General features: G+C 38.5%; 1 protein-coding gene and 1 non-coding gene across 2 annotated transcripts; one reads left to right on the top strand and one right to left on the bottom strand.

Annotated features, from left to right (window-relative positions):
• The first annotated feature begins 2303 nt into the window (after nt 1–2303).
• LOC140821631 (uncharacterized) lies at nt 2304–14098 on the top strand. The gene is made up of 5 exons (XM_073182168.1): nt 2304–2680; nt 2759–3227; nt 3276–3470; nt 6151–6490; nt 13986–14098. Exons 1-5 carry the CDS (start codon nt 2304–2306, stop codon nt 14096–14098), a joined length of 1494 nt encoding a protein of 497 aa, XP_073038269.1.
• LOC140821648 (small nucleolar RNA R71) lies at nt 8563–8669 on the bottom strand. The gene has a single exon (XR_012115792.1). It is a non-coding gene; the product is annotated as a small nucleolar RNA R71 (small nucleolar RNA).
• Nucleotides 14099–24409: the final 10311 nt, after the last annotated feature.

The following is a 24409-nucleotide window of genomic DNA, read 5'->3' as shown; positions in this document are numbered from 1 at the left end:
TTGTCAACAACCGTCGCTAATTTTTATATTTTCTTTGAATATTAACGGCGTGCAATTGTATTAACAGCGTACTATTCACGCCGTGAATAATAATATTAACAACGTGCCATGTACGCTGCGGATAATCTTGAACTTTCAACAGCTTGTAACTTACGCGCTGCGGAAAGCCATTTTTGTTGTAGTATAAAACTGATGGGTACATGCCCAATTTAATTATTTAATCCAACTCGATTATTTATTTGTTGGATTAATAAGAATAAGTCCAATTTAATAAGTTAATTCAATTAGTTATTTGCTTAGCTTTAACATTATTTAGGCCCAAAATTTTGGATTGTGTGTGCGAAAGCCCAAGCCCATTAAGCACTCCTAAAAATCTATAAATAGAGGAGTTTCTACCCAATTCGGGGGGCTCTCATTTTTTGATAAAAGTTCTTTAGTTCTCTGAGTTTTCTTGGATCTGCTTACTGACTTGAGCGTCGGAATGTCTACGTCGGGAACCCTTCCGACGCCCAATTAACGAGTGTTTGTGACGCAGGAGACGCCTCGCAAATTAACTGTACATTGTCTACGTGGATCCGTTTATCAGCCAGGCGAGCCCATTTACGGGCCAAGTGGACCAGTTTACTAACCAGTCGGATCTCGCGTGCGCAGTTTACTCGACTCATTTATTTTAGCTGCATCAAAAACAAATACATTTTAAAAATGATAGTTCCTCGTTGATACACACACTAGTACATCTGCGTACGTGTTATGTGATTGTACAATATTTTTTAAAATCAATTTGATTTATATTCATATAGGGTTAATATCACAATTGTTAAAATTAATGAGAGACCATAATGTAATTCGACATGATTATTTTAAATAAAAGTCATATCATGATCATAAAAGTTAATAAAAGACTAAACTAAGATTTCAATTAATAAAATTAAAAAGAAAAAAATCAAAAATAACTCAAACACCATTTTTTTGTCTCTATTATAGAGATTTTTAATAATAATAAAATAATAATAATAAGAAACATGTGTGGGAAAGAAAACTACGAAAAATGAATTTATATTATAAAACTATAATAAATTGTTACATTCTTGCATTTAATAATATTAACTCTTTCTCGATTTCTAGTTCTCTAATGGTTTCTTTAGTTATGAATGTTGATAACCTTGCATATGTCATATGTGTTAGAATTAAATTTATTGTGGAGATGCTCAGGAAAAATCAGTAGATATTGGGTTAATACAAAACCAGTAGATGTAAACCAGAAGCACTTAGATCGCGCTAAAACCAGTAGCAGCACTTATCAAGTACTGCTTAAAAACCAGAACTAGAAGGACACAAAATTTGAAATATACACTAACAGAATCTTACGTATCTCAAAGTCTCTAAATAATACCGTTGATCTATTAACGTGATACTAGCATTTATTGCTTCATTAAATGCCATAAAATGCTATACGAAAACATTTAAGACGGGTTACCATTTTTGGTATGAACTGAGACTGATTACTTTTAATGTATCTTGCAGGGTCCATTTTAAGCAATAAAGCTGAACCACTGAAAAATAAAAGAGCCGTTCAGATTTCGAAACGTTAAATGGAGCCTATATATGGAGATGAAGGATTTTTGTTAAGGACATCGGTGTTAAAAACAAATCTGAATCAAGAATATCATTCGAGCATTGTTAGAACTTTCAGTTATCTAAAAAGCTCAACACTGAAAAAGCAGCACATGCTTCATTGCATACTTTTGATCATCAAGATCATATTGTGCTAGACATTCTCAGTTATATCTTCTTAAGCTATTCATTTCACTAATTCATTGATAGAAGAATTTGTAACTGGAAAAGAGTCTTTTCCAGAACTTAAGATCATTCAAGAAGTTGAGTTGTAAAGCTAAGAGTTTCAATAGGCGAAGGGTAAGTCCTGTTGAAGTGGGTGTGTACAACTGTTGTACTGTATTCACCAAAGTCTTTTAGTGATACCTTCTGGAAACAGAAGAAGGGGAGACGTAGAAGATTCATCTTCGAACTTCCAGAAACAAACCTTGTGCTATCTACTGCTTTTCTGCTTTATCATTTTTCACCCACTAACCAACAGATCGTTTTCCGCACATTATCTTGTGATCTGCTAGTCTTTGAACTTGAACAAGAATCGTTGATATCTCTAACAGGATTTTAGCACATCAAACGAAGAATTTATTAAGTTTGTCTTTGAGTTTATTCAACCCCCCTTATAAACTCAACCCGATCCTCAACAAGTGGTATCAGAACAGAGTTATTCTTGTTCTGAAAAATATTTAACAGACATGGCTCATTTCAGCAAAGTTCCAATGTTCTCAAAAGAAGATTTCGATGACTGGAAGATCAGAATGCACGCTCATCTTGCGGCTCAAGATGATGACATTTGGTATGTCATCACAGATGGTCCATTAAAAATCTTAAATCCAAATCCAGCTATTGCTATCACCGAAAGTGCACCTCAGATGCTTGAAAAACCAAGATATGAATGGACAAGTGAGGACAAGAAGAAAGTCAATCTCGACAACGTTGCGAAGGACATTTTGTTCAAGACACTCAACAAAAATACCTTCAGCAAAATCAAGATGTGCCATACTGCCAAGGAAATATGGGAAAAATTAATTCAGATCTGTGAAGAAAACGAAGAAACAAAGGAAAACAAACTGTCTGTAGCCATGCAGAAGTTTGAGAATATGAAGATGAAGGCTGGAGAAACTATAAATGAATTTGATGAACGATTCAGAAGCATCGTCAATGAACTCTCAGCTCTTGGGAAAGACTTTGGCAATAGAGAAATTGCATTAAAGGTAATGAGAGGCCTACCCAGAGAATGGGACGTCAAAACAATGGCAATGAGAGCTTCCAGAGATCTAAACAAGTTAGAATTCCATGACTTGTTCTCGGATTTAAAGGCATATGAGTTTGAGCTTGAAGTTCGAATTGGAGAAGAGCCCTTAGCAAATCCACCAACCAAAGCTCTCGCAGCTACTGTTAACTCTACTACTACAGTTGCCCCAAGTTCATCTGCTGCTGCTGCTATAGAGAACACTTCTGAGAGAAGTGCTGAACAGATAAGCAATGACACAATGTCATTATTTGTTAAGAAGTTTTCCAAATTCATGAAAAAGAATCACAGAACATTTCAAAGTCCCAACCGCAATTTCAAAAAAGAATCATCACCTAGTGATATGGCATGCTTTAACTGTGGAAAAGTTGGGCACTTCATTGCTGATTGTCCAAAACCAAACTATGATGATCAGAGGAAGAAGGGTTTCAAACGCAATGATAAAAAGACCAGAAGAGACAGAAAGGCAATGATTGCAGAAGAAAGTAAGTCCAAATGGGCAGACTCAAGTTCTGAATCTTCTGGTTCTGAAAACCATTCAAGTGAAAGTGATGAAGATGAGATCAAATGTCTGATGGCAAATACTGATTCAACCTCGACATATGGAGAGGTATTTAACTTTGATTCTGATGAATTTACACGCAGTGAGTTAGTCAAAGCATTACACGATATGGTAGAAGAGTATTCTAGACTTTCTCAATCATTCGAGAAAGTTAAGATCGAAAATCAGAACTTGAAAGATCAGAACAGTAAGTTAACTTGCTTGCAAGTAGACAACTGTAATGATTTACAAGTCGAGATGAGTAAATTAAAAACGGAGAATGAAAGAGCAAAAGCAGATTACTAGACGATGCTTTCTGAAAACCAGAAGTTATCACTACTGGTGAATGTTTGGAACAATTCTTCTATTTCACTGGAAAAGATGCAGGAATTACAAAAACAATCTGGAGACAGGAGTGGTCTCGGATTTTGTAATAATGAAGGCACTTCTGAAACGAATACTAAGCCAAAACTGGATATGTGAAAAGGGAAGTACATTCATTTTGTGAAATCCAGTGTGGTACAGAAACCAGAAGTATCTACTGCCTCAGTTGAAAGGAATGTAAATCAGATGAACAAAAGAATGCATTATGGTCTGGGTTATGTTGAACCTAAGGAAAGAGTTGACCAGAGTTCTAGAATCAGAAGAGGATTCAACTCAGGAAGACAACCTCCTATGAAGGTTAAAAACTACCAGTATTACAATTCTAGATATGTTCAGAAGAGATACAGGCTGGACAACAGAAGCAGAAGCGAAGAACAACATGTTAAGATGCATAATGTTAGAAATAACAAACTCTCAGTTGCACACACCTCCATGGATACCCGAAGTACGAAAATTGTACACATATGAGTTCCAAACTGTAATGCCCGAGGATTTGATTATCGTAATTTGCTAGGAGATTAGTGAATTAAATAGATATAATTGTAAACGGGCCATTACAAGACCAGATTGGACAAAGAATCTAAATTTCACCAATTTCGGGCAGAATTAGTGGCGCCCGAGCGGTAGAAAGTGACCGCTCGAGCGCCAATGCTCAAGGGGAGTACGTTCGGGCAGAAGGTGTGGCGCCCGGGCGGTAATTTATGACCGCCCGAGCGCCAGAATCTCACACCGCGGCAGAACCTTCCGCGCCCGGGCGGTAGATTTTTACCGCCCGAGCGCCGAGCTCGCGCCCGGGCGGTAAGTTTCGACCGCCCGAGCGCCAAACCAGAATGGGCAAGAATGTGACACGTCTCATCAGCATGCAACAAGGATATATATAAACGAATTTTTCTTCAAAATTGATAAGAAATCAGAAAGGAGAAAGCTCCGAGAGCTTTTGGAAATTCTTGCGCTCGTATCTTTCAATCCGTACATCTGATTTGAAATCAGACTTCGGTACCGTGTTCCTATCGTTGTAGGCTACGCGTGGACGTAAGTTTTACTATGTTTTGGCATGTCTTGAAATTAGGATGTTGCAGGAATCAGATATGATTCATATATGTTGTTTCTGACATATTAGACATCGTATAATTACAAACGGATTTAAGAACGGACACCGTATAGAATTGTTATGAAATTTAGAGTTAAATTAACTGGGTGTTGGTACCAGATTTATACCATTTTCAGTTATGAATTGGGGGAATTGATATAGATTGTTTAATATGGAGATTGTACAGTTGAAATGATACCGAAATCAAGTCTTTAAGTGGGTATGTATTGATTGAGATTAGAAATTGATAAATTGTGTATCAACATTTCCATTTCAGATTTGTATTGGTGACAGCGACAGCAATTGTGCAACGAAAGGTATAAGTCATGTTTTGTTTGGGGAGATGTAACTCAAATAAGATATTATTTGAGTTTCCCAACCAAAATCACATACGAGTATTATTAAATATTTTGTAACATGTTTATGAATTGTGTATAGCATTATATTCAATCTTTTAACATGTTATGCTTTGATTTCAGAATTGTATTCAAGCATGTATGATCAGTATGATATTCAGCCATGAATATGATTATACGTTGTTTACATATTGATATTCATTGCATTTGAGATAGGAGAGTCTTTGACAGGCATTGTCAAATATCTAGACGTTTCGGTGTATCTCAGCATAGGAGTAGGCATTACTCTTATTGCCGCCGTTGATACAGCTCAGACCGAAGTCTAGGAATGAGACGTACATTACCCCGATTGGAGGGTAGGTAGTGACGTCTTATTCACCCCGGGATCCCTAGAGTTCTAGTCGAGTCGAGTCCAGACATGGTTTGATTCGCATTGCATTGCATGTGCATATGATGTCATTCATGATAACATGTTTCATGTTTAATTGATTATATGCATGTATACATGTTTATACTGGGATTTGTTCTCACCGGTTTTCCGGCTGTTGTTATGTCTGTATGTGTGCATAACAACAGGTGGGGCAGGATCTGGGTCACGCAGAGGATGAGAGATGGACATAGCGTGGTGATCTCGGGCATAGCAGATGGCTAGTAGTTGTACTGTATTTTATTACTAGTTGTTCAGAGTAGTTGGAACAAGACATATTGTACCTTATGTTTGTATTTTAAATAAGGCATGTATGTTGTTTATATACCTTAGATTTAATATTGAAAAGCGAAAAATTTGACCCACTTTTTATATTAATGATCCGTTTTAATCCCAAAGAAAAGAATTAGAGCCCGGGTCCCCACACAAACGGACTGATAAGGATTGGACCCGAATAGACTGGATACCAGATACTAAAATTTGTGTTTGCAGGAACAGGTGAAGAAAACCAAGATCAGTAGCTCAACGTGGTATTTGGACAGTGGATGTTCAAGACATATGACTGGACAGAAGAGTCTACTATCAGAAGTAGTAAATTGCGTCGGACCAGAGATAACCTTTGGGGACATCTCAGAAGGTAAAACCGTGGGTAAGGATAAGATTATCCATGGTAACATCACTATTAAGGATGTGCTCTTAATTGAAAATCTTTGTTATAACTTGATCAGTATTAGTCAATTATGTGACAATGGATTTTCAGTAGCATTCCAGAAGCACACTTGCACAGTTAAAAATGCTGATAATTCTACTGTTTTAACCGGAATAAGAAAAGGCAACACCTATAAAATTTCATGGAACATAGATCATATTGATAGGACTCGTTTTTACGTGTTTTTAGTGTTGATTTTGAGTCGCATTCATGCATCATATTAGTTTGTTTTAGTTTAATTTTGCATTTTCTTTAGCATTATTTAGCATGTGACTGATCTCGGGTATTTTGTGGTTATTTTGTAGGAATTGAACAAAAAAGTGGCGGAAACTTTGGCATAATATCGAAGAGGATTCGCTAGGGCGGTCAAAAGTGACCGCCCCAGCGAGCATTTTGGTCTGGCCGAGGATTTTATGCGCAAGTGTCTCGCTAGGGCGGTCAAAAGTGGCCGCCCCAGCGAAACCAGGGACATGCTCGAGGAAGTTTATTCGAGGACCTCTCGCTAGGACGGTCAAAATATACCGCCCTAGCGAGAAGCGAGATTCAGGAAGATTTGTTTCCAAATTGTGAGGGATTCTATCCTACACCTAAACCTAAGAGACGAGATCAGCCGCCGTTTTTCAGACTTTATCATAATTTTCATCACTTTTCTTGGAGAGGAGGCGAGGAGCAAAAGAAATTTCGAAGACCTCGAGATTTCCACTCGTCGTGGCCGTCATCCAACGTCATCTTTAGTATTTTCATTATTTAGTATTTTATTTCTTACATTGATTGTTGGTTTTTATTATGAATTTCAGTAGCTAAACTCTAGATTTGTTGGGACTTGAGGGGATCCTACCCCGTACTCGGTGTTTAACATTATTTCTCGACGCTTTTATTAGTGATTTGTTTATGCTATTGATCTTTCTTGTTTCAATCGAAGCCTAGCTAACTTCCTTTGATTATTTCATGTTGTTGATGATTTCGATAGAATAATTAACAATAGGATCGAATAGTCTAAACCACGGATTTACAATTTTAGTAGATATACGGAATTGGGTACGTGTCGATAGTGATAGTTCACCCGGATGAAAGCTAGTGGATTCCATAGAATGTAATGCAATCTTGAACTGTTAAATAATTGAGGACACTTGAGTATTGCATGTTTAAGATTAGTATTAATATAGCTCGACAGAGTATATTAATTAGTCTAGGGAATTCCGTCGAATGCACGAGTAAAAGTCGAGTGTAATTATTTAAACACGAGTGGTAGGTGAACTGATAATTCCCAACAAATTCATTTCTCATTTGATTTAATCCAAATTAATCATTGCTTTCTTGAATACGTTTTCTTTGCATTTTAATCATTTTGGTTGTTTAATTTACATTAGTTTAATCATCAACCCATTTTATCGTTGCTAAAGAAATTTTACTTGAAAATAAAAATAGTGCAACGCAGTCCTTGTGGAACGATACTCGTATTCACTTACGTTTTTTATAACTTGACTATCGTGCACTTGCGATATTTAAATCGAGCATTCATTTATAAAATAAATTTTGGGACTATTCACTGTGCAAGTTTTGCTCGATCAAGTTTTTGGCGTCTTTGTCGGGGACTGTTGATTCACAATTTTTTATTTTTCATTTAAATTCTTTATTATTATTTATTTTATTGTTATTTGATACTCTCATTTTGTTGCAGATTTTTCTTGTGGTGCATGCGAAGATCACTCGAGTTTAAGGTTGAGCCTTTTGACCCCGAGATTGAACGTACAGCTAGACGTCGACTACAACAGCAAAGAGCGAAGGAAAGAATGGAAGAGAATCAACACAGAGAGGAGCCAAGGCGTATACCGATGCTGGATTATGCACAGCCGTCTCTTGATGGAGCACGTCCAAGCATCGTTAGACCAGTCATCCGAGTTAATCAGTTTGAGATCAAGCCAGCTATCATTTAGATGATTCAGAACACTGTCAAATTTGGGGGAAGTGCAATTGACGACCCTAATTCTCATATAGCTGACTTTCTTGAAATTTGTGATACTTTTAAGTTTAATGGCGTGTCTGATGATGCTGTTCGTTTGCGTTTATTTCCATTTTCACTTAGAGATAAAGCTAAGTCGTGGTTAAACTGTTTGCCTGTAGGGTCTATTACTACATGGGAGGATATGGCAAAGACATTCCTGATCAAGTACTTTCCTCCGTCGAAGACTATAAAGCTTAGAGCCGACATTACGACTTTTGCTCAATATGAGCAAGAGTCACTTTACGAGGCATGGGAGCGCTACAAAGACTTGTTGAAGAGATGTCCTCACCATGAGCTGTCTCTTGGGTTAGTTGTTCAAACTTTCTACTACGGTCTGCTTACTCTTAACCGTACTATGATAGATGCTGCTGCCTGTGGTAACGTACTGAGAAAAACGGCTGAGGAAGGATATGAGTTATTGGAGGAGATGGCTGCTAGTAGCTATCATCCTCAGTCTGATAGGCAGAGACGAGGTGCTGGAGTTAATCAAGTTAATGATTTGTCGGCGGTTTCAGCACAGTTAGAGGCTTTGAATAGAAAGATTGATGGGATGAGCATGAGTGGGTCGGCTATGCGTCTGCAAGAAATTTTCTGTGATAAGTGTGGGGGTGAGCATGACGTGAAGGATTGCCAAGATGGCAATCCATTCTATGTGCTTGAAGGAGCACCAGTAAAACAAGTGGGATTCCAGAACCGTCCTAGAAATGACCCTTATTCGAACACATATAATCCGAGATGGAGGAATCATCCAAAATTTTCATGGGGAGGTCAAAACAACCAAAATCGCCAACAAAGAGGTCCACCATATGGGATGCACCAAAGATTCAAGCCAGAACCGCCTCGGGAGGAGAAGTCCAATTTAGAGCAAATGATGACTAAATTTATTTCTGAAACAGAGACGAGATTTCAGAACCAAGATGCATCCATAAAGGGGTTAGAGAATCAAATCGGACAAATGGCTAAGTTGATTGCTAATAGGGAGCAAGGAGCTTTGCCAAGCAACACGGAAACTAACCCAAGAGAACATGTGAAGGCTGTGGAATTGCATAGTGGAAAAGCACTCGAGTCTAATGAGGAAAAGACCAAGCACGGTGAGGATGAGGTGGAAACTCGAGGAGGTAAGTCTTCTAACTCTACATCTACACCTATTGCACAAAATAAAATTGTTATCCCTCCACTTTTTCCTGCAGCAATGAAGAAAGATAAATTAGATGCACAATTTGGTAAATTTCTTGAGATATTTAAAAAATTACATATTAACATTCCTTTTGCTGATGCTTTATTGAATATGCCAAGTTATGCAAAATTCTTGAAAGATATCTTAGCGAATAAGCGGAAGCTAGAAGATCATATGACGGTGAATTTGACTGAAAATTGCTCCGCTTTAGTTCAAAACAAGATGCCTCCTAAGCAAAAAGATCCAGGGAGTTTCTCTATACCTTGCATTATTGGTGACATTAATTTTCATAAAGCTCTATGTGATCTTGGTGCGAGTGTTAATCTGATGCCTTTTTCTGTGTTTAGGAGACAGGGATTAGGTGAACCCAAGCCAACTCGGATGTCATTGCAGCTGGCTGACAGATCTGTCAAGTATCCACGTGGGATTATCGAAGATGTTTTGGTGAAAGTGGATAAGTTCATTTTTCCTGCAGATTTTGTGATACTTGACATGGAGGAAGATTTAGAGATGCCTTTAATCCTAGGGAGACCGTTTCTGGCTACAGGGAAAGCGCTGATTGATGTTGAAGAGGGGAAACTGAGACTGAGAGTTGGAGAAGAAGAAATTATTTTTGATGTCTTTAATACTCTCAAGCACACAATGCACAATGATAGTTGTTTTCGTATTGATGTCTTGGATTCTCTCGTTTGTGATTTTATGCAGGATGGATTGAAAGAACCATTGGAGGCCACTCTCACTACTGAAAAGTAGGAGGACGAGCTAGACGAGGAAAAGATGGAGATGGTAGCTCACTTAAATGTCATTCCACTTTGGAGAAAGCAAGTGAGGCTTAGACTAGAGGAATTGGGAGACATAAAATATTTAATGCCTCAAAAGTCAAGCCTAAAAGTACGTATATTTAGGAGCCACCTACTTTGGAGCTCAAACCACTACCTCCACATCTTAAGTACGTATATTTAGGAGAAGATAATAAATTGCCTGTTATTATTTCCTCTTCTTTGACAGATGATATGGAGAGTAAGCTCTTGGGAGTCCTTAAGGAGCATAGAGGAGCATTCGCTTGGAAGGTTTCGGACATAAAAGGGATAAGTCCTTCGATCTGCATGCACAAAATTCTGATTGAAGATAAATACTCACCTCTAGCACAACCAAAAAGGAGACTCAATCCAAAGATGCAAGAGGTAGTAAAAGCTGAAACAATTAAACTTCTGGATGCAGGTATTATATATCCTATCTCTGATAGTGTGTGGGTAAGTCCTGTACAATGTGTGCCTAAAAAAGGTGGGATTATTGTTATTACTAATGAAAAAAATGAGTTGATTCCCACTAGAACTGTTACGGGTTGGCGTGTGTGCATAGATTATAGGAAATTGAATGATGCAACCCGTAAAGATCACTTTCCCTTGCCATTTATCGATCAAATGATTGAACGATTAGCAGGTCATGAATTTTATTGCTTTTTAGATGGATATTCGGGATACAATCAAATCACAATTGCACCTGAGGACCAAGAGAAAACTACTTTCACTTGCCCTTATGGTACTTTTGCGTTTAGGCGTATGCCCTTTGGTTTATGCAATGCACCTTCAACGTTTCAAAGATGCATCACCGCTATCTTTCATGACATTACTGAAAATTTCCTTGAAATTTTTATGGATGATTTCTCTATTTTTGGCTCCTCATTTAATGAATGTTTAGAGAATTTGAACTTGGTATTAATTAGATGTGAAGAGAGCAATTTGGTGTTAAATTGGGAGAAGTGTCATTTTATGGTTGAAGAGGGGATTGTGTTAGGACACAAAGTATCAGAGAATGGAATTGAGGTCGACAAGGCCAATGTGGAAGTAATAAAAAACCTACCACCACCTTCATCAATAAAAGGAGTTAGAAGTTTCCTCGGACATGCTGGTTTTTATAGGCGTTTTATTAAAGATTTTTCTAAAATTGCTAAACCTTTATCCTCTTTGTTGATGAAAGATGTTGAATTTATTTTTGATTCTACTTGTCTGCATGCATTCGAGATACTCAAGGAAAGATTGGTGACAGCACCTCCTCTTTGTTGATGAAAGATGTTGAATTTAATTTTGATTCTACTTGTCTGCATGCATTCGAGATACTCAAGGAAAGATTGGTGACAGCACCTGTTCTGACTGTCCCTGATTGGGAGTTACCGTTTGAGGTGATGTGCGATGCTAGTGATACAACTGTTGGTGCGGTGCTGGGTCAAAGGAAGAACAAGGTATTTCATACCATCTACTATGCAAGTAAGACTTTAAATGATGCTCAATTGAATTACGCTACTACTGAAAAGGAATTACTTGCTATAGTATTTGCTTTCGACAAATTTCATTCATACCTTGTTCTGTCTAAAGTAACTGTGTATACAGATCATTCTGCCCTAAAATACTTGCTTGCCAAGAAAGATGCAAAACCTAGGTTAATTAGGTGGATTTTATTATTGCAAGAATTTGATCTCGAGATTCGAGATAAAAAGGGTGTGGAAAATGTAGTTGCTGATCATCTGTCTAGGCTTGAGCATGTTAGAATTAAGGACATTGACGATGATATAGATGACTGGTTTCCTGATGAACAATTTCTTGAGGTAAATGCGTACCCTTGGTATGCCGATTTTGCGAATTTTCTTGTCACTGACACACCTCCACCTAATTTATTGTTTCACCAAAGAAAGAAATTCTTTTCAGACGTGAAATATTATTTTTGGGAGGAACCGTTTTTGTTTAAGATATGTGCAGACTCCATGATAAGAATATGTGTGGCGGAGGAGGAAACCAATCAAATTATGAACCATTGTCATGACCGTGAGGTTGGTGGTCACTTTGGACCCATACGGACGGCATCTAAGGTACTTGAATGTGGCTTCTATTGGCCAACTCTTTTTAAGGATGTTCGTTTGTATGTTCTCAATTGTGATAGATGCCAACGCACAGGTAATATTTTCAACCGTCATGAGATGCCTTTAAATAAAATTGTTGAGTGTGAAATATTTGATGTGTGGGGGATTGATTTTATGGGTCCTTTTCCTGTGTCTTTTGCAAAGAAATTTATTTTAGTGGCAGTGGAGTATGTATCTAAATGGGTGGAGGCAGAGGCTTGTGCCACTAATGATGCACAAGTGGTGTTAAAATTTTTTAAAAAACATATTTTTAATCGATTTGGTGCACCACGTGCAATCATAAGTGATGGTGGCACCCATTTTTGCAACAAAATTTTTGATAAACTGTTAGGCAAATATGGTGTCACCCACAAGGTTTCCACTCCTTACCATCCCCAAACTAGTGGACAAGTTGAAGTATCCAATCGAGAAATTAAGAGGATTCTAGAGAAGATGGTTAATGTGAATAGAAAGGACTGGTCCATTCGGTTAGATGATGTTTTGTGGGCTTATCGTACTACTTTTAAAACACCTATAGGCACTACACCATATAGGTTGCTTTTTGGTAAAGCATGTCATCTACCAGTAGAATTAGAGCATAGAGCATATTGGGCGACCAAAGCACTAAACTTTGATTTTGCTCTTGCAGGTGAAAAACGATTGCTGCAGTTGAATCAGTTAGATGAGTTTCGAGAAAAAGCTTATGATCTTGCACTATCTTACAAGGAACGCACCAAACGAGCCCATGATAAACACATTATAAGAAGGGAATTCAAAGTGGGTGAAGCGATATTGTTATACAATTCTCGCTTACGACTCTTTCCGGGCAAGCTAAAGTCAGGGTGGTCAGGACCATTCACTATAGCCAAGGTGTTCCCATCGGGAGCAGTGGTGTTGCATGATGGCAAGGAAGGGACATTTACTGTGAACGCTCAAAGATTGAAGCACTATATCGGTGGCACAATTGAGCCACAAATTGGAGTCACTCGGCTCCATGACAGTCATTGAGGACATGGGTGAAAAGTCGAGCTCTAGACTATAAATTGAGAACTACTTCTACTCTTTGTATTGATTTTAATTATATTTTCTCTATTTATTAATCGCATCATTTGCATTTAGGTAGTTGCATGTCACTGCATTCAATTTTTTTTTCGAGAATGTCTCGCTAGGGCGGTCAAAACCGACCGCCCCAGCGGGCACTCGCAATTTTTTAATAATAGAGTCGTCGAAAATTCCTCGATTATGACCGCCCCCGCGAGAGATACGTTTTTTTTATAAAAAAAAAGGGTTTTAACTCGAGAACTCCTCGCTAGGGCGGTCAAAAGTGACCGCCCCAGCGAGAACTCATATTTTTTCACACTTTGTCGTCGAGAACCCCTCGCTAGGGCAGACACAATTGACCGCCCTAGCGAGTCGCGCAGATTAAAAAACGTTCCTCTTCTCTTTTCTTCTCCACTTCGAACCCTACCCCTCCACAACAAGTTTTTGGCGCCTCCTACCATCATTTGTGCTCAAGCCTTATTATTTGGTGATTTTTCAGGGCAAAGACTCAATCTTGGTCCATACACTCCACCAGGAAGCATCTTGGCTACAAGATTTTCTTCTCTGGTGGTCTTTCAAGCTACTCCGGTCATCTTCCACATATTCCGGTGAACTTCTCCGGCGACCCTCAAGCATTTTCCGGCATTTTGATACTTTGTGCACTCCGGTCTCGACATGGCACCCAAAAGATCTAAGGTAACTCATGGTGCTTCTAGTTCTCGATCCACTCCATCTATGTTTGTGAATGAAAACGCTAGGGAGAGATTTGAAAATACTAGACTACATAGGAAACCAATCCCTGAGCGTGGATTTAGCTCGTCTATTATCAATCTTTTTTCGGAGTCCCATGTAGCAAGAAGAGGGTGGAATACCTTTGTAGCACAACCGAATGCAGCAGTGGTTCCGGTTGTGCGTGAATTTTATGCCAATGCTCCGGAAGGGAATGAGTATAAGGCATTTGTGAGGGGACATCTAGTCCCGTATGATTCCAAGACGATCAATGACTTGTTGGGTTTACCGTCGGTGGATGATTCGGTGTTTCAGGCGTGGGTGCTTAACCCGGATTATGATTTGATCATTCGCACACTCTGTTATCTGGGCACCACGTGGAAACAACCGGGGACTTATACGATCTTTCTTGAAAAGTTTTTGAAAGTAGAGGAGGCATTGTGGTATGCATTCTTGTCTAAGAGATTGATGTCGGTCGGCCATACGAGTGACGTGCAGCGTGAGCGGGCGGTTGTTCTTTATGCCATCTGTACTGGGATGGTGATTGATGTGGGCAAGCTCATTTTCGGACAGCTTAACATGTGTATTAATAGCAGCAATTTTGCTTTTTACTTCCCGATGATAGTGACTGAGCTGTGTGCCCGAGCGGGGGTGATATTCGCAGATGATGATGAGTGGTTACCGCCGATGAGAGCCATTGATGAGGCTCTTTATAGATCCAAGTGGGAGAAAAGACATGCTGAGCTGCCCGAGGAGGTATTTTTCGGTTATGGGAGATCGGCTCAACCACCTCCGACCTTAGGACATGCACCACCACCTCCGCAGCCACACCGCCGTGCCATGCAAGATCGCATCGACGAATTGGGCGCTTGAGACAATTATCAGACTGAGTACCAGGCCGTTAATCAGGCTCACATTCAGAACATCGAATACTTGGTGCAGGGGATCTCAACTCATTTGGGCATTGACACTTCCGGACGGCCACCTACACCCGCATACCCACCACCCTTCCATTTTCAGTACCATTATCCTATGCCCCCAGCAGCTGAAGAGGGAGTTCCACCGCCAGAGAATGAAGAGGAGGATGATTTCTGATCAGGGGAGTTTACTGTTTCCCCTTGCTTTTAATTTTGCATATTATGTCTTTGTATTTACATTCATGAGTTTTTATGTTTTTAGTGTTTGTTTCGTTTTGTGCAATGAGGGCATTTGCACAACTCTAATATGAGGGAGTGGGTAGATTGTTATGTTTGCTTAGTTACTTGATTTTAAGTTTATTGCTTGTGTCGAGTTGGTTGTTTTTAGTCCGTTATAGTATTGCATGTTTGGTGTCGTTTATGGTGAGAAGACATAGTTTATGAGCCAATGATGATGTTGAATTGATAGTATACAAAAGTATTCATTGGGTCACTTCATGAATGATACTCTTGATCGTTAAAGCATGAATTTTGGTACAAAGTTTGAACTTTTTGAGCACATATGTGTGGGGACTAGAATTTTGTAGGAATAATGGTGAAATTTGAAGGTTTTGTGTGGTTAACTTGAAAGGCATCATTTATGAGTTGATTTAGCATGTAAACCCGTGAAAATAAGTCACTAATTGGGACCTTGAATGAGAACATTTGATTTGCCTTGAACTTTACATATACCCCTTTTTCAATGCACTGAATTAAATATCGTACCCCTAACCAGTTGTAATCCAAAGTTATATATTCTTAGCCTAGGGAGTACATGTGTGAAAATTGTGCATCTCAATCGAAAAAAAACAAAAAAACAAAAAAAGGAGATGTAAGGTGAGGGGGAGCCGAAATAAAAAGAATGAAATTCTATTCCTAGGCTAAAAGTTGGAGATGTAAGGAGACGAGGAAAGTCAGACGAAAAGTCTTGACGATTGCACAATGAAAATGATCGGTGTACTCCCAACTTTTAGCCACTTGAGCTTATTTTCCTTCTTTTCGACACCCTTATCTGCACTTGAGAATTGAAAAAAAGTTCAATTTATGGTTAGTGATAAATGGACACGGGGGTGCATGCTAGTGAGACTTGTATTGAAGTGTTAATTGAGTGACTCGCATGATTTGATGATTGATCTATTTGAAGTACGAATGACTAGACCCATCATGACACACACACGTTCAAATTAGTGTCAAGATTTATGTGTAGATGAGAATAAGTACTCGTTTGTGACTTGACTTGATTATGATTTGTACGTGGGAAAGTTCACTGAGGCAGGAGCATAAAAGTTGTTAACTCACCATTGACATTTACTTGTGTTGGTTATTTCTTGTTTGAGTATTTTGTGTTTGTTGTGTTTGTTTAGAATCTCGTGCTTTAACCTATTTTGCTCGAGGGCGAGCAAAAGGTTAGTATCAGGGGGTTGATAGGACTCGTTTTTACGTGTTTTTAGTGTTGGTTTTGAGTCACATTCATGCATCATATTAGTTTGTTTTAGTTTAATTTTGCATTTTCTTTATCATTATTTAGCATGTGACTGATCTCGGGTATTTTGTGGTTATTTTGTAGGAATTAAACCAAAAAGTGGGAGAAACTTTGGCATAATATCGAAGAATATTCGCTAGGGCGGTCAAAAGTGACCGCCCCAGCGAGCATTTTGGTCTGGCCGAGGATTTTATGCGCAAGTGTCTCGCTAGGGCGGTCAAAAGTGGCCGCCCCAGCGAAACCAGGGACATGCTCGAGGAAGTTTATTCGAGGACCTCTCGCTAGGGCGGTCAAAATATACCGCCCTAGTCCCAGCGAGCATTTTGATCTGGCCGAGGATTTTATGCGCAAGTGTCTCGCTAGGGCGGTCAAAAGTGGCCGCCCCAGCGAAACCAGGGACATGCTCGAGGAAGTTTATTCGAGGACCTCTCGCTAGGGCGGTCAAAATATACCGCCCTAACGAGAAGCGAGATTCAGGAAGATTTGTTTCCAAATTGTGAGGGATTCTATCCTACACCTAAACTTAAGAGACGAGATCAGCCGCCGTTTTTCAGACTTTATCATAATTTTCATCACTTTTCTTGGAGAGGAGGCGAGGAGCAAAAGAAATTTCGAAGACCTCGAGATTTCCACGCGTCGTGGCCGTCATCCAGCGTCATCTTTAGTATTTTCATTATTCAGTATTTTATTTCTTACATTGATTGTTGGTTTTTATTATGAATTTCAGTAGCTAAACTCTAGATTTGTTGGGACTTGAGGGGATCCTACCTCGTACTCGGTGTTTAACATTATTTCTCGACGCTTTTATTAGTGATTTGTTTATGCTATTGATCTTTCTTGTTTCAATCGAAGCCTAGCTAACTTCCTTTGATTATTTCATGTTGTTGATGATTTCGATAGAATAATTAACAATAGGATCGAATAGTCTAAACCACGGATTTACCATTTTAGTAGATATACGGAATTGGGTACGTGTCGATAGTGATAGTTCACCCGGATGAAAGCTAGTGGATTCCATAAAATGTAATGCAATCTTGAACTGTTAAATAATTGAGGACACTTAAGTAATGCATGTTGAATATTAGTATTAATATATCTCGACAGAGTATATTAATTAGTCTAGGGAATTCCGTCGAATGCACGAGTAAAAGTCGAGTGTAATTATTTAAACACGAGTGGTAGGTGAACTGATAATTCCCAACAAATTCATTTCTCATTTGATTTAATCCAAATTAATCATTGCTTTCTTGAATACGTTTTCTTTGCATTTTAATCATTTTGGTTGTTTAATTTACCTTAGTTTAATCATCAACCCATTTTATCGTTGCTAAAGAAATTTTACTTGAAAATAAAAATAGTGTAACGCAGTCCTTGTGGAACGATACTCGTATTCACTTACGTTTATTATAACTTGACTATCGTGCACTTGCGATATTTAAATCGAGCATTCATTTATAAAATAAATTTTGGGACTATTCACTGTGCAAGTTTTGCTCGATCACATATCACTGCCCCTACATGTTTAGTTGCATCTCTAAGTGATAAACACTGGTTGTGGCACAAAAGATTGAATCATCTGAACTTCAAGTCTATTAACAATCTCAAAAAGCAGAACTTAGTTGATGGATTGCCAGACATAAAATTTATTAAGAATCATGTATGTTCTGCATGTCAACTTGGTAAGCAAGTAAGATCTAGCTTCAAAAATAAAGGCAGCAAATCATCCTCAAGATGTTTAGAATTATTACATATGGACTTATTTGGTCCAATCCCTATCATGAGCTTAGGGGGAATGAAATACACCCTTGTTGTGGTTGATGATTTCTCTAGATTTACTTGGATAATTTTTCTTGCTGGAAAAGATCAAACCAGTAGCCTCCTGATCAAACTTCTGAAAAAGATTTAAAATGAAAAATCAATTTCTGTCATTAGAATCAAAAGTGATCGAGGTACTGAATTTACTAACAAGATTCTTGAGATATATCCAGATGAACATGGCATTAATCATGAATATTCAGCTGCCAGGACACCTCAACAAAATGGAGTAGCTGAGAGGAGAAACAGAACACTTAAAGAAGCTGCTAGAACAATGCTAGCAGATGCAGAAATCTCTCGGCGCTTCTGGGCAGAAGCTATTTATACAGCTTGCTACACACAAAACAGAACAATGATCAACAAGAGAAACAATCAGACTCCTTATGAAATATGGAAAGGAAGTAAACCGAACGTATCTTACTTTCATGTTTTCGGATGTAGATGTTTTGTGCATAATAATGGCAAAAATTATTTAGCCGCATTTGATTCAGAATCTGACACTGGTTTATTTCTTGGATATTCAGCAGTTAGTAAGGTCTTTAGAATTTTCAATAATAAAACACTCAATGTTGAAGAATCTATTCATGTTGTCTTTGATGAAGACAAAAGTGCTTCCGAGATTACTAACATATCTAATTTAAGTAAAAGGTTAGACAGGGTTCATTTGGAATTAGACAGTGAAGATGATGCAGAAGAAAGTGTCAAGGATATTCAAAATCCAGAACCAGACATTCACATTCCAGAACCAGCAGCTGATACTCCAGAACCAGCAGCTGATACTCCAGAACCAGCAGCTAACATTTCAGAACCAGCAGCCGATACTCCAAAACAATCTACTGCTTTGTATGAAGATAATCTAAATCCTTTTAATTGGAGAAAATCTCACCCTCCATCTTTGGTAATTGGAAATCCAGCAGCTCCACTAAGGACCAGAAGACAGGTGATAAATGAATACATGCATGCTGCTTTTATTTCTCAAGATGAACCAAAGAAGATTGAAGAAGCTCTTCTGGATCCTAGTTGGATAGAAGCTATGCAAGAAGAGCTGAATCAATTTGAGAGGAATAAGGTTTGGTTTCTAGTACCTAGACCTTCTCACCAAGCTGTTATTGGAACTCGGTGGGTATTCAGAAACAAACTAAATGAGGAAGGAACGGTTGTAAGAAACAAAGCAAGACTGGTTGCACAAAGATTCAGACAAGAAGAAGGAATAGACTATGATGAAATCTTTGCACCAGTAGCTAGGCTCGAAGCTATCAGAATATTTTTAGCCTTTGCTGCTTTCAAAAACTTCAAAGTATATCAAATGGATTTGAAGAGTGCGTTTCTTAATGGTCTACTACAAGAGGAAGTCTATGTTGAACAGTCTCCAGGTTTTTCTAATCATTTATTACCAAATCATGTTTTTAAATTATACAAAGCAATGTATGGTCTGAAACAAGCACCTAGGGCTTGGTACGACACACTTTCACAATTTCGCATTAATCATGATTTCACTGTTGGTACTGTAGATAAGACCTTGTTTACCCTAATAAAAAACAAGCACATATTATTAGTTCAGATCTATGTCGATTGTATCATATTTGGGTCAACTAACCCCAAGTTATGTGCAAAGTTTGCTAAGTTAATGCAGGAACAGTTCGAGATGAGCATGATGGGAGAATTAACATTTTTCTTAGAACTTCAAATCAAGCAACTTGATACTGGAATCTTCATAAATCAAGCTAAGTATACAAAAGAACTACTGAAAAAGTTTGGGATGGAAGCATGCTCTGCTGCTTCCACTCCTATGAGTTCGTATACCAAACTTGATAAAGATGAAGAGGGAATTCCAGTAGAGGTAACTCAGTATCGTGGTATTATTGGATCATTATTATATCTTACTACCAGTAGACCCGATATTATGTTTGCTGTTTGTATTAGTGCGAGATTTCAATCTAACCCCAAACAATCTCATTATATTGCTGCTTAACGTATTTTAAAGTACTTGAAAGGAACTCAAAATGTAGGCCTCTGGTATCCCAAGGATTCATCGTTTAATCTTATTGGATACTCAGATGCTGATTATGCAGGATGTAAACTGGATAGGAAAAGCACAAGTGGTTTTTGTCAATTTTTTGGTGATAGGTTGATCTCTTGGTTTAGCAAAAAGCAGACTTCCATAGCCACGTCTATTGCAGAAGCAGAATATCATGCTGCTGGAAGCTGTTGTTCTCAAATACTTTGGATACAAAAACAACTTAAAGACTATGGAGTTCAAGCTTCTGAATCACCTATATTTTGTGACAATACCTGTAATGCCCTGTTACTCGTACAAATGATAATAATGCGTTTATGTCGTTTATTATGTAGTTATTTAGCTCATTAGATTTCACGTGATGATTGAGGTATCAATATTGAGATTGAACATGACTTTTATATTGCCCATGGTATATTGAGAATGAATATATGTCTAAATAATTAGAGTAAGATGTGTAGGTGATGATAGTGTAATGGAAGTTGTGGGAAATGAGATGTAAATATGGTAGTTCGTACGGGTTTTAGCATAATGATTTGAATATTGATCCAAATTGTGTGAGGCCTTAATCGTTAGAAAGCTAAGATATAATGCTACAACTTTCACGTTTTGGGTTTTGTCCAAATCATTGTGAAAGACAAGCCAAAAGTGCCCCGAAGTGTGTCGTGTATACCGTCATTCTCTCACTGACACATGTTAGGAGAATGGGCATAACCTTTTACTCAGACCTCCAAATGACCTGAAACAAGTGGGCGATTCAAGCCAAGACATAGGGCTACAACTTTGTAGTTTACCATTTTTTCAGATTATGAACGGAAGAGCCATTTCGGGAGCGAGCTTTGAGGTGACAGTGCGCATAGTGGCGCCCGAGCGGTAATAAATGACCGCCCGAGCACCACTAGTTCTGGAAATCTGGTCTCGGACAGAATTTTCCGTGCTCGAGCGGTAATTTATGACCGCCCGAGCGCCGCCCTGTACATAAGAAGATAAGTTTCAAAGTTTTAAACCACTCCATCAGTTTCCTCTCCCCTTTTTCACAGAAAACTCGAAGGAAAAACTTAGAAAACTTCTCCATCAGCTCCTTTCTTCATTCCTTTCAAAGTTTTGAAGCTAGAACTTAGTTCTCCATCGCAAGAACTTCATAAGGGTGTAAGTTTTCTTCTCTTTTAGTTATGGTACATGTAGGTGACAATAAAGGAATGATTTTCATCTAGTTTATGCAATAGTGACTGAATTATTGGTATATTTGACAGTATAGGAGCGAGAAACATCGTCTCAAACCAGTGTTCTTAAGCTTGGACTGTAAGTTGGCATGTTCTTGAAGTAATACATGAGTAGTATTATGATTTCACATACTTCCCATTGATTATTGCTATATGTACATTGTTAGTATGTTTATTGATGAAAACATAGCACATATTTCATTGTTATGTATTAAATATGTAAGGAACTCATGAATATTGATGATGGGTGCTATGTCATGACCATGAATATGAACATTGAAAGAAAATGACTGATTTTCACATGATATAGAGCTTGTTGACATCATGGGTGGTTTTAAGTCCACCAAACCTAATGGCCAATATATGTTCTTGGGGCGTGGGGTTTCCAAAGGTTGCTCCCTGACGTCCAACACAGTAGTAGCTATATAATAAAGTAAGCACGGTAGTACAGGTCAACTAATGAGGCTCAAGTACAAAAATGAACATTGAATATATTCTACGTTATGACATGTTTTAAGATTCATTATTGATCACGATTTGATATGTATGTTCCTTCGAAGCATATTGATACGTACAAGTTCCAACTTATTGAGTTTTATAAACTCACGTAGCTCATGTATTACAAGATCAGGTAGTTAAGATGCATAGGATGCCGGTTCGCCAATGGATGCTTGTGACGTGCCTCACCTCGACAAGAACCGGGACTTAGTATTGTATAGCCTTCGCATATGTATTGTACTAAAATATGTCAGGGTTGGAACAAGTTTTTACGATGGTTATGATGATACAAAATATGCTTGAGGTTGTTGCTTTAGTTGAATGACATTTTAGTTGGTATCATATTGTTGTATATATGGTATTGCTTCAGGTTTTGGTTTAAACAAAATGTAGGGACATCATGCCAAAAATTTTATAAACCATCAAAGTGATGCCTCTTGTTTGATTTGCTTCATAATATAGTTATATAATTCGAATCCTATTTTGATTATGGTAATCATGCTAAGTATAGAGTAAGGGTGTGAAATTTTTATGGTATCAGAGCCCACGGTTCTTCGACAGGGAAGACACTGCACTTCATCCACATGGAGAACTCGGCAAGTAAGTATCTTTGTATCTCATAGTTTATGCTAAGTTATGTGTCTATGTATCCTACATGTAGGTTAAGATAAGCGACGATGCCACCGAAACGTAAAGTACAGGAAGGAGAGTCATCTAAGAGCAAGGCCCCAGCAGTCGAAGGTGAGGGCAGTCGCCACGACCTGTAGATGACTTCGCTCAATTACTCCAACAACAAGCAAAAGTCCACGGTGAACAAATCCAGCAGCTACTGGAGATGCAACGGACTACTCATGAACAAGCACAAGCTCAAGCCATAGTACACAGACATGTGCCTGTTCAGACAGACGTATATGATCGTTTTAGACGTTTGAATCCTCCGGAATTCATGGGAAGCACCGATCCAGCAGTAGCAGAAGAATGGATTAAGTTGTTGGAGTCCATCTTCTCCTACCTTCATATGGAAGATGCAGACAAAGTAACTTGTGCCATATTTTTGTTGACAAAGCATGCAAGGATATGGTGGGAATGTGCAAAAGTGGTATTACCTGTGATACCATTGACATGGGAAACTTTCAAATCCATGTTTTACAGCAAGTATTTCAGTAAAGAAGTACGAGCTAAGAAAGCCAGTGATTTCCTTAACTTGAAGCAAAGAACTATGTCAATGACAGAATACATACAACAATTTGAGGTTGGAGTCCAATATGTACTGTATATTGCACAAGATGATAAAATTAAGGGCGAACACTTCATGCGGAGACTTCGCTCTGAAATTAAAAGAGATGTAAGGAGGTCGAAAGTTGATACATACGGGGAGATAGTAGAAAGAGCACTTATGGTAGAACAAGATGAACATGACATTGACAGGGACATGCAACAACGAAGGCAGCAGTACTTTCAGAAGAGCCAAGGAATAGGACAAGGTAAAAAAATTGATAGCAGGGGTACTAGACCAGAGGAACCCCGTGGCTAGGGTCCCCCTCCACGTAAAGAACAGGACATACCACCTTGTCCTAAATGTGGAAAACTCCATGGCGGGGAATGCATGCAAGGTTCTAATGTCTGTTATCGCTGCAAAAAGTCAGGGCATCTCGCCAAGAATTGTCCAGGAAGTTCTGAGAAAGTACAGGGACGCCTTTTCTCCATGACCAAAGAAGAAGTGGATGCGGATACATCGATGATCACCGATATGTTCTTGATTTCTGGTATTACTGCTATTGTTTTACTAGATTCAGGAGCCACGCATTCTTTTATTTCGGAATCGTTTGTAAGGAGACTGGGCATTACAGCAAGTACAACAGAGACACAACTCGCCATAGCCTTACCTTCTGGGCAAGAATTACAGACAGATCAGATAATGCGAGGGTGTCCAATATATGCCCAAGGCCATCAGATGTATGCCAATTTGATAGTTCTGAACATGAATGATTTTGATGTGATACTAGGAATGCATTGGCTCTCGAAGTGCAGCGTTACTATTGACTGTGGCATGAAAATGATCAAGTTTGCGCCTACAGGAGCTGAACCATTCACAGTAGCAAGTGCAGGTATATCCTTACCCCTTCGGATAATCTCTTTTATGAAGGTTAGTAAATTACTACAGAAGGGGTGTCAAGGATATTTAGCATCTGTGTTAACTAT

This window comes from Primulina eburnea, unplaced genomic scaffold, assembly GCF_022965805.1.
Source record: "Primulina eburnea isolate SZY01 unplaced genomic scaffold, ASM2296580v1 ctg652, whole genome shotgun sequence".
Taxonomy (NCBI): domain Eukaryota; kingdom Viridiplantae; phylum Streptophyta; class Magnoliopsida; order Lamiales; family Gesneriaceae; genus Primulina; species Primulina eburnea.
This window is presented reverse-complemented; position numbering and strand designations above follow the sequence as displayed.